General features: G+C 42.4%; 1 protein-coding gene across 8 annotated transcripts in view; it reads right to left on the bottom strand.

Annotated features, from left to right (window-relative positions):
• Positions 1-12,003, bottom strand: part of ADGRG6 (adhesion G protein-coupled receptor G6) — a 164,767-nt gene that overhangs the window by 38,660 nt on the left and 114,104 nt on the right. For all 8 annotated transcript variants that reach the window (XM_075924316.2, XM_075924318.2, XM_075924317.2 and 5 more), the window contains one exon: positions 6,039-6,179. In XM_075924316.2, the coding sequence (XP_075780431.1) occupies positions 6,039-6,179 (141 nt within the window). The remainder of the gene's footprint in view (positions 1-6,038; positions 6,180-12,003) is intronic.

Genomic DNA, 12,003 nt, shown 5'->3' with positions numbered 1-12,003 from the left:
CTATCTTGCTGTAAATGGCCAACAACCGACATAAAATGTGAAAAAGAAGTTCTAAGTGACTCAATATAGTAAGAAATAATATTTCCAACACAGTCCTTTTTGGTTGTAGGAGACTCACTTTATTACTGACACAATGCTATTCCTAATCTGCTCTGAAAATGCACAGAATTATCCAAAGCAAATTTTTACAATTTGCACAAAAAAAGATGACATGTCTACCTCTGAGCTTGTAGTGCCTGATCCAAAGCCTAATGAAGTTTGTGGAACAACTCGTACTAATTTAAGTGGGCCTTGGCTTGGCCACTTATTAAAAAACCTGGAGGCTAGACTAGATGTCTTTTTCCCACACTTCTTTAAGAGGGATAGAAGGGATTACTAAATTAAAGTAAAACACAAGTAATATTTCTTATTATTAATTTGGACTGAATTAATATGAGGGGGAAAGCATTTAGGCAGAAGAATATAAGAGATATAAAAAAATGAAGGGATTATGTGGGTTGGAACTAGAGCCATCCAAGAGGAAATGTTGAGTATTTGTATATTAAATACAGTTCATACAGACTGCACCATTTTAAAATACTATTGTCATAAACTCAATCTAGAGTCTTTTAAAACAACTTTTCACTTAAAGCTTAACAAACAAGGCAATTATAGTTTAGTGTAAACAATAAATCTTACAATTCTATCAAATAGAGAAATGGCATAGCCAACACACAAGTAGATATTTTTTTTTTACATTTTGAAGTGTACATTCCTTATAGAAGAACCTGCTAGCAGAAGAAAGTGCTTCACGCATGAAATAATATATTTCTGTTGATTGAGATATTTTGTAGATTATATTGATTTATATTTTTATTTGTTTGAATAGGAAGTGACCTTTATTTAATTATTTTATAATTAGAATCCAATATAAACTAGCTGAAATGATCAAGAAGCATTGAGTGCTCTTTGAAAGCCTCTTTGTGAAGAAGCATTTGACTATCTTTCAACAGCACAAGCACCATTGTTTAAAAGTGCTTTGAGATCTAGTGATGAAATGCACTGTATAATAGCTAGGTGGACCTATTAATATAATGTCAGTACAATGTTAGTACTCAAGGAAAGATGGGAATACTAGTCTGGATTAGGATGGCACTTTGAAAAGAGAATTTTACCTTTTTAGTGCATCCATCTAGCTACATCCAGAAAGAGATCTTCCTCTTCATCTTTTAGTACTCCTCATTACAGCGTGGCAAATAACTCTATGCATGTGCTTTATCTAGGGCAGTGATTCCCAACCTTTTTTATACCGCGGACTGGCAAACCCATTCACAAGTTTTTGGCAGACTGGTAACATATTTTATTTGCATATTCATTATGGTAATTAGTTTAAAGAGGTCACACTTTTTTTACGTTGCATCTGTATGCACACAATACATGTCATTGTAAGCAGTGGTCTCCAACCTTTTTATGCCTAAGATCACTTTTAAACTTCAGAACAATCCAAGATCTACCACCTCATCCTTCCCCAAGACGCTACCCCTTCCTTGAAGCCCCGCCCTCTCTGTTCTTCTCCTCTCCCTCACTTGCTATCCCCAGCTCTTATACACTCTCAGGGTACAGCTACACTGCCGCTTTTTTCAATTCTTCTGTAGGAAGAGGTTTTTCCAACATTTGGCCTGTCTAGACTGGGCCAAATGTCAGAAAAACCTCTTCTTTTGGAAGCCCCCTTATTCCTCATGGAACGAGGAATACAGAGGTTGCCGAAAGAGCATGTTTGCCTTTTCACTAAGAAAAGCGGAAGAACAAACGCGTCCCTGGACGCGGAACAATTTTTCCAGGATACCTTTGGAATCCTGGAAAAACTCCTGCAGTCTAGCTGTATCTTCACTGGGTTGAGACAGGATGTGTGGGCTCTGGGGTGGGAATGAAGGATTTGAGTGTGGGAAGGGGTGAGAGGAGCAAGGTCTGGGAAGGAATTTGGATGCAGGAAGAGGTAGAGAAGGGGGTGCTGGCTCGGGGAGGGGGAGTGTTAGGGTCAGGTGGAGGGATGGGGTACTGAGCAAGCCACAGGCTTGTGGATGTGAGGGTGCAGGAGTTTGGGTTGGGTTATATGAGGGGCTCAGGGCAGGGAGGTTGGGAATATGATGGGCTCAGGACACAGATTTGCAGTGTGTGGATGGTACAGAAGTGTTGTGGCAGAAGACTAAGGATGTGGGGGTGCAGGAGTTTGGGGATGTGAGAGGCTCAGGACAGGGGGTCCAGTGTAGGATAGGCTTAGGTTTGGAGTTTGGGGGGTACAGGAGTGTTGTGATGCTGTGGCCAGATGGGGGTTTGGCCCCAATTGGCCAGGCTTCATTTTTAAATAAAATATCATGTCAAACACAAAATGTTTCAGCATTGTCTTTATTTATGAGAAGGGCGGGAACCTGTTTTGAGTCAGGGGTCACTGACCCACAGAAAAGTCAGTTGGGGCCACACAAGTGAGATGCAAAAAAAACCTCCTCTAAACTCCTCCCCCCCCCACTCCTCACTAATGTGGCTCCAACTGTGCTGGAGGGAGCAGGGGACATGGTACTGGGAAAGGGTGCAGTGGGTCCTGGGGCAGGGGACGGGATGCCAGCGGGAGCAGGGACAGGGTGCTGGGGTTGGGACAGTGTGCCGGGGGGGCAAGAGTCAGGGTGTTGGTGGGGACGGGACAGGGAGTCCCTGGTACACGCCTTCTCTAGGAACTCCTTACACCACCCTCTGAAGAGGAGGGAAGCCCCGGTGCTAGCCTCCTCCTGGAACTCCTCCCCTCTACCCGCAGAGAGAAGGGAAGCCCTGGTGTGCTCCTCCTCCTGGGACTCTTTCCCCTTTCTCCAGGGACTCCCCTCCCCCCCAGAGGAGGGAAGCCCCGGTGCGCACCTCTTTTGGGGACTCCTACCCCCTCCCTGTGCAGCAAGTTCCTGGCGCACCACAGACCTAGGTTGTGGTATCACACCAGCCAGCTGTTTGGGGGAGGGGGAAGTGACATGCAGCTCCCGGACTTCCTTCCACCCCGCAGGAAGCCGGCACTGTCTCCATTGTCACTGGAGGTAGGTAGTGGGGCTTCTTGGGGGTGGGGAGGGAAAACGGGGGCCCTGAACGCCTTGCCATTGACTGGTCGAGCCCTTCCGATCGACCAGTTGATCGTGATTGACAGGATGGTGACCACAGTTGTAAGGGATCAGAGTTTGCAGATATCTACAACACTAAAAAAATTCTGTTAAAAGAATCCTTTCCTTTCTTATCTTAAGCCATTAACACCTACATAAACTTTGTTTGAAATGTAATCATACAAATATTATTAGCTTGGCCATTTGTTCCAGTATTCAAAAGCTGCCTAAAAGCTTTTAACCCACCTGAAATTTTGGCACCACCCCATCAGTATTCCCTCTAAGCTTCCCTGCAGCACAGTTTCACAGGTGATTAATCAGCCTCACTCAGTCAGTGAGCTCCATGGAGGGAGTCCTGGGCCTCTAACTGGGTGGGGCTGATTAATCACCTGTGAAGCCGTGCTGCCAAGCAGCTTAGAGTGAACATTGCACCCCATACAGCCTGCCCTAGCCCAGGAGAGAGTCCAATGTCTGCAGCCCAACCAGTGCTGCTGTGCTGAGACAGATAGGGTTTGACTCTTGCAGCCTGCAAGATGGGGGCATGTTAAGACACCCAAAATAAATGCCCCTGTGTCCCCACCTCACTGCATAGATGCCAACACCCACCCTCCTCCTCTTTACCCCCATAGAATCTGCTCCCCCTGAGCCCAGCTCTGGAGAGAAACCTGTGTCTGCAGCCCGGCAAGGGCTGCCACACTGAGACAGACAGGGTTTGACTCTTGCTGCCTGCAGCCCAGAGGGAAACAAGACACCCCAAACTCTCCCCTGTCCCCACCTCACTGCTCAGACACCTACCCCATGTAATTTGCTGCCTCTCTCCCAGACCAGGAAGCTAGAGAAGCATGTTGGGTTTCCCCACAAGAAGCTTCAGGCAAACCTAGCTGCTATAATCAGATCACTGTAATCAAACCTCTCTTCTCCCATTCTTACTGTATGCGCCAAACTCCCCTCCCATCCCAGCCATGTACTTACTCCCGTCCTCCTTCTGTCCCCTTCCCTACCAGCGTACTTGTTGTCCAGAGCAGGGAGCTTCTGCTGCTGAGGGAGTGCCCTAAACCTCTGGGCTGGGCTCAATAAGCAGCTGCAGAAGTACAGCTTACAGGGAACTTAGATTCCCGCCAAGCCAATCACCAAGGCATGGGCATGGCCTAGCAGCGTGCCGCAGCCCGGCAGCCAGCAGTTCGCAGGTTGGCTCCGGTCCGTGGACCTGCAGTTGAAAACCACTGATCTAGGGAATTTTGTTTCTTGTAGTCAGGAATGTCTGTGAGCACATTTTGATTTCTTCAAGGACTTTTATGACTCAAAATATTTGATATAGGTTTTTAACAATGTTTTTAACATTTCTGGATGGCTTGTCAAGAGTTCTCAGTGCAAGGAGCTCTGCATGGATGAAGAGGTCAGAGCTGCTATTAAGATTGAAACCTTGGCTACTTGTGATTGGTCAAAAATGATGGTTTATGTTACATGCGCAAATGGAAAATACATTTTTTGCACATGTTCACTTTCTCACACATCTGACCTTGCACAGTTAGGGTGCCTAAATTAATTATTTGAAAAGGAAGAGTAAACTGTTCCTGAAAAAAATTGCTAGCAGTATTTATGCAGCTTCAAGTTTTTATTGTCTTCCTATCAAGTACATCTTTGTTACTGACTAACACATTCTAGTACTACTCAAGCATATAGGTAAAGAACTCAGACAAATGAACTATGTACTAATCTGGCGTCAGGGCTGTCATTTGTCTTTTGAGAGAGTGTCATCAATGGTAAATAGCAATCATTTGAACTTTGCCCCTTAATATAAAATATGACTAATCATGATGAAGCTTTTGAAGACCAAGCTTAGTGCTATTTATTAAGGTAGAATGCTTTATCATTATATAGATTTTGTGCCATTATGGCAAAACCTACTGTTCTATGCTTTTGCTTTATTGACTCACTGGAATCATCCTGGTTTTCAATAAAAATGAATTTTAAAAATGAATGCTGTTTAAAACAGCTGCAGATACTTAAGGGTATATTTCAGAAGGCAATTGAGGGTCATGTATATTTTGATAGCTTAGATTATCTCAAGTATCTCAATACAGTGCCAATATAAATGATAATGTGCACACAACACAATACCACAGAGTTCTGCGGATGCACAAGAGCCAAAGGTCATTTGAAATACTAATGGGAAAATGAATTCAAGCCAAAAAGTACTACTGTTCATTATGAAAAAAAAGTTTTCTTCTGAATGAATATAGTATCTTTGGAATGGAGAGTGATTTCTTCAATTGTGAAGATTTTCCTAATTCATTAATGCATGAGGGCCTGGAAATTGATTATCATGTGATCAGATTTAATAAAGAAAAAAAATTAACTAGCCTTACTGAGTAACCATTTCCTCTCAGAAAACCTGCCTATAAGATGTAAACACATTGATTGTGGATTGAGAATGCGTATCTGTGATGATCAACAGAACCATTAACACAATCTCAGTGAAATTAACCCTGTGCAGAGTACCAGAACAAAGATGTAAATGGGACTTGACTGGTTCATAAGCCTTGTGCTGATCTTCTGCAAAAGGGCAAATTTCACCCTGGGTGATTGTTTTCTTAGCAGAAACAATTTTAGGCTCAATTCGACGCTGATGTAAAACAGCATGGTTCCACTGATCACTGTAGAGCTTTGCCAATTTATGCCTCTGGCCACTTTGTGTGATACAGATGGAAACTGTCCTTTGAATTGCAGTAAAATCTTTGACACAGCATATAATCTAAATACTGTAGTAATCTAGTCATTATTAATATACATATTCCCAATGCCTACCTGTACTACTACCATCATTTCTATAACTCATTAGATATTGCAAAAGTGGTTATACTTTGGCTGGCTCACTTGCTTCAGTCCACATGAAACTGGTTAAAATGTATTTGTACTTGCCTGGAAAAGTCCATTTTTGTTGAAGAATGTAAACTGAGCCCTAGATACAGCTTCAACTTCATCCTGGCTTAAATTCTTCAGTAAACTTGAAGGCAAAACAACAGAAGCCAGGGCATTTGCCTGATTCTTGTCAAAATCTATCTGTTATATAAAAAGAGGAAAGAACAGGTGAGACCAAAAATGAGATCATCAAAGGTCCACTGGATCTGGGCACATTCCTAGCAACATTATCCTATATGATCTGAACATAACACTACAATAACCATGAGTATAAATATTGCCTGGAGCTAGCGGAGGATTGATACCATCCAAAATGATGGTCTGGTATGTCTGACATCTTCATTGTACAGGCTTGAGTCATATTGTCTGTATTATTGTTAGCATGAGCTTTGTTGTGTGAGGCATTGGTACAAACACAGAACAAAAAGGCACTCCTTGCCACCCAAAGAGGCAAAAATAATATCCAGGTGATACACTGACACCTTGGGGTTCATGGCAGTGAAGATAATTTACAGTACCCTTCATGCTACTCTAACATGTCTAGGAGCACAACCCAGCCATAAGGAATCACACTGACCAACTCCGAAATCTCCTTTCATGAGGAATGTTTGTATTCCTTGGAGAATTGCCAGTCCTTTGGACAAGATGAGGGGTGGCTCCAGGCTTCCACAAAGGGCAGGGCCTCAGGCCATGTTGCACCACCCTCCCCTGGCCCTTAGAGCCACCCAGTGCACTCTGTGTGGAGTTACATGGGTGATGTAAAGGGCCTGGGGTGCTGGCCACCCCCAGGTTCTGCAGAATCTGTGGTGGCAGCCTGGAGCTCTGAGTTCTTTTGAATTGTTGGGTCCTGTGAAAGTTGTACCCTTCATATCTCTGCAAGGTGGGCCTGCTCCTTGGCTATTGTTGCAGAGTTGGGCCATTGTTTCAGGGACACAACACTGCTCCCATTTACACATAGTTCACATTTTGAATTTGTCTTCCTGGAAAATGTCCTACTTTCTAGCAGCAGTGCAGCTGCACTGGAGCCAGAGTCAATGTGAGCACCAGAATGGGTAGACCTCAGGCCTGTTGACTACTGAATCATGAAAACTAATGCTGGTGCTATCCACATTAGCACTTACAGTGCTGCAAGCACTTTCCCCTTTCCTGGAAAAAATATTCCCAACATAAACAAAGCCTTAATGGTTTTCTTCTAAAGGCTAGAAATTTCTAAGGACTAGAAATATTTTTATTCTTAAAATGAAAGATTTCACCTGGAGCACAATTCTGTGTTAAAGGCCTGATTCTGTGGCAAACTTTACCAAGGCACAGACTAGATAGCCCTGGCTGTATTTCACTTGCTTAAGGGGGGTACAGGCTAGTCATTTTAAGCCACTTTAAGTTGTAAACAACATTGAAATAAAAGCACACTAATGACCTCTTTTCTGCAGATTTTTTTTTTAAACATTGTCTCATGCTGACTTTTTTATGTAAATTCCTGGAAGGTGGATTTTTAGATGACCTTATTTAAATGTGTCATTTCCTAGTGCGATCAACAATATTTCCACTTTAGCAGCTTGTACATAACTCATATTCAAAATTGGTGAGTAGATGACCTGTTTCCTTCTGGAATTCTGTTTATACTAACTGATGCATAGTAACAATAGTGCTAGATTAATGTTGTTTTTTGTTGTTTAGAAAAGATTTAATTCTCTCCCTTTTGAACACTATTATAGCTTATCAGTATGTCCAGTTTCCGTATGAAACAATCTGGGGAAGAAAAAATACTTTTTATTACATTTAGGGTCATCAACTTGATATAGCAAAAATAAGAAAGACCCTGAAGTCAGAAGGATGACTGCACAGGAATGTAACAAATAGCTAGAAGCCAACTCTGTCAATCATTCAATCTGTCCATGCAATCAGCTCCATTTTGATATTCATGTATCTCAGGGGCTATGTCTAGACTATATGCCTCTGTTGGCAGAGGCATGTAAAATAGGCTACCCGACATAGTCAATGAAGCGGGGATTTAAAATATCCCCCGCTTCATTAAAATAAAAATGGCCACTGCGCTGTGCTGGCTCAGCTGATTGTTGGCAAAGCACGGCAGTAAAGACGCAGATCGGTCGACAAGGAAAGCCTTTGTCGACCGATCCTGTAAACCGAGGCATAAGGGATCGGTTTGACAAAGGCTTCCCTGGTCGACTGATCTGTGTCTTGACTGCTGCGCTGTGCCGACAATCAGCTGAGCCAGCACAGCGCGGCAGCCAGTTTTATTTTAATGAAGTGGGGGATATTTAAATCCCCACTTCACTGACTATGTCGGGTAGCCTATTTTACATGCCTCTGCCGACAGAGGCACGTAGTCTAGACCCAGAGACTCCTCTCTTTTATGTACCTACAGTGGCAGAAGTACTGAAATTAACAGAAAAGTAGACATGGGAACATCAGCGATGAAATACTGTAGGAGGACCTATGAATATAATATTGCATTATAATTCATATATATATAAATATATAATATTGCATTAATTATGAATTTATGTTAATGGGCAACAGTGCCATTAACAGGCCTGGAAAAAAAGTGAAAAGCACCACTGTTGATATTTGACTCCAAATGGCTAGAAGACTTGACCTTGATGAAGGAACTTTTGTAAACAAACACATTTATAGTATCATTGGTTAAATCTCTATATTATTTCCTTAGGAATGTTCTTTTAGTATATCTAGAACTTTGAGACAAGAGATTTTGGAACCAGTAATTCTTCATTGTGTCTGATAACACTAAATCAGAAAACAGAACTGACCAATGGAAAAAATTATGTTCATAAATACTATTGTGAATAAGACATCATCATAGGCTTACTATAAAAATTCAAAGAGTGACTATTTATTGAAAAAAAAAAGCTCATGGGCATTAGAAATAATACAGCAAAGAAATGTGTGAATTGATTTACAGATTCTACAACCATTTTGGAAAGCACTTATTTTTCCCACAAGTGATTTGAGTGTTTATAGATAAAACGGGATTGTTAAAGGGGAAGCTTCGGTGAACCAGTCAGATGGCGCAAATAGCAACAGCAACCAAGACATAGGCTACAGTGCTACACAAACTGTTTATTAAGCAATAAAGAACAAACACATTTGTAAAAATCACTACCTGTTCAGGATAATACCTGACAGACAGAACTCAGAGCAAAATTCACTCTTAAGTTGTCCTCTAAAAATAATTTGGTAAGATCTCGTAAAAATTCTTGATCAAGATGTCTTATTTGGTTTAGTGAAGGATCTGAAAGAGGTTTCTCTAAAAGAAGGGATATATTACAGAAATAATTTTACAAACTGAATTCCTGAATGCTAACAGTCAAAGATTTGTCAAGAGCTGTAAAAACTCTTAGACTGAAAGATAATCTTTGTAAGCTGCAGTGAATAGTTTCACTTTATAAAGATTTGCATGATATCCACTGTAAGAGGAAAAAAAATAAAATTTAGAAGATGTCTAAAACACAATTGAGGTTTTTAAGATTGCCTAAAGATCATCACAGTATTTGGTAGAAGTTCTTGACTTTGTGAAGAGGAATTTCCCTCCACAGGTGTGAAAAAATTTCTTGCCTAATAAGCATGGAAATATAAATTGTGATCAAAGTTGTTGAAATTTTTGATGGCGAAGGAGCTAAGCCGTCTCAATAAGCTGTTGGAAATGTAAAAACCTGAAAACAAAAGTCAATGTTCCAATAGAAACATAATTAACAAACTATGGATTTTATCATTTAAACGGTACTGTAATACATTATTCCAGGGTAAGAAAATGCTAATGTTCCTGGATGTCCTCATGCCACAGATAACATTTGTTATTATAAATGAAGAACATTCCAGATCTAATCGTAGAATTTTCTTTTCTTCTCATAAATGCAAAGTGAAAACTGAATGATAGTTTTTCCTTTTTTATAATATTTAGCAATTTAGAACTTGCTCATCTATTTCTATTAAATTTGATTTGGAGAAATATGAGTTAAATGTCATGAATAAAAATGAATGAAACTCCATTAAGGTAAATGTCACTGGGCCTACTTATACCAATAGAGAATTTGAACTTTTGAATTTTAGGTCCAAAAGATAGAATGGACAATATTTAAAAAGACTATAATATTTTATGATACTGTTATTAATGTACATTGTCATACATTTGCATGGTACTTCATAAAAATGATTTTATTTATTAGGAATAGCAAGTTCATATTCTGCAGAGAATTTGGTTCCATGTGTGTCTGGAGGATGTTGTGAAGACTAGGACTTTAACAGGGTTGAAAACAGAGCTAGATAAATTCATGGAGGTTAAGTCCATCAATGGCTATTAGCCAGGATGGGTAGGAATGGTGTCTCTAGCCTTTGTTTGTCTGGAAATGGCTAACAGTGGAGGGATCACGTGGTGATTACCTATTGTGTTCAGTCCCATTGGAGCATCTGGCATTGGCCACTGTTGGCAGACAGGATACTAGGCTAGATAGACCTTTGATCTGACTCAGTATGGCCTTCTCATATTACATCAATATTATTCCATTACACTATAAATAGGGGGCTAGGCTCCCTGCTCACTACACTCATCAGCTCCCTCTCCCCCCCCCCCCCCCCCGTTGCTGGCCGCTTTTATGGCCAGAAAGCCTGATAACCTTGCATTGAGCCCAGCTGTGCTCTCCATGGCCCCAAGTCACTCGCACCCTTCTGCACTCCCACCTACCACACCCCTGGATGGGCACCTCTACCTGAACATTCTCAGCCCAACCCTCTCGCTCGTGCCCTTCAATCACCAGCCAGTCCCCCCTGCCAGTACCCTTCCAGCTCCTGCTTCACCCACCAATAAAAAAGTTCATGGCCCACAGCCCATCCCACCCTCCTTCCATCCCTAGCCACACCTCTGTCTTCCATTTCTACCCCCACCATGCTCCCTAACTCCCCCTCCTCATCCTCTTCCTTCAATCCCTACCCCAACCCGTCTTCCCTAATCCCTACACTACAGCACTAATTCGAACTAACTTGGTTTGAATTAGTTAATTCGAAGTAAGCTAATTCGAACTAACGCATCTAGAACTAAAAACTAGTTCGAATTAGCGTTTTGCTAATTCGAACTAGCGCGTCCACATTAAGTGGACCCTGAACCAGGCTTAAGGATGGCCGGAAGCAGTGCCGGCAGGGCATCAGAGGAGGACTTAGAGCATGGAGATGCTGTCTCAGGCTAGCCGAGGGCTGTGCTTAAAGGGTCCTGACCCCCACCCCGGACAGACAGTTCTCAGGGTGCCCCGCTTGCAAAGCAGTCCTGGCTTGGATTGCCTGGAGTACCCACACTGGGCACATCACAGCACTCGGCCATCAGACCAGCTGCACTTGCAGCAGGCTGCCATCTGGGGAGAGGGAGTAATTGGGGGGCTGCAGGAGAGCTTCCACCCCCAGAAGCCCGCAGAGCCAGCCCAGTCCTCCCCATCGGGGGTGCGTACCCCATTCCTCCCTCACCTCCTTCCACTTACCCTTCCCTAGCCCCTCTTCTTGATGTACAAAATAAAGGACAATTGTGTTCAAAAATGGAATCTGTCTTTATTGAACAAAACTGGGGGAGACTGGGAAAAGGAGGTGGGAGAGCGGAAGAGAGAGGGTGGGAGAGGGGAGGGCAACTAAAATGATCAGGGGTTGGGAACAGGTCCCATATGAAGAGAGGCTAAAGAGACTGGGACTTTTCAGCTTAGAAAAGAGGAGACGGTGGGGGAACAGGATAGAGGTCTCTAAAAGCAGGAGTTGGGTGGAGAGGGTGCATACAGAAAAGTTCTTCATTAGTTCCCATAAAGAAGGACTAGAGGACACCAAAGGAAAGGAATGGGTAGCAGGCTTCAAACTAGTAACAGAAAGTTGTTCTTGACAAAGCAAAGAGTCAACCTGTGGAACTCCTTGCTGCAGGAGGCTGTGAAGGCTAGAACTAGAACAGAGTTTAAAG

The sequence above is a fragment of the Pelodiscus sinensis genome, chromosome 3 (genome assembly GCF_052426305.1).
Source record: "Pelodiscus sinensis isolate ZL-2025 chromosome 3, ASM5242630v1, whole genome shotgun sequence".
In the NCBI taxonomy this organism is placed as follows: domain Eukaryota; kingdom Metazoa; phylum Chordata; order Testudines; family Trionychidae; genus Pelodiscus; species Pelodiscus sinensis.
Note: the sequence above shows the minus strand (reverse complement) of the source record. Positions and strands in the feature narration are given on the sequence as shown.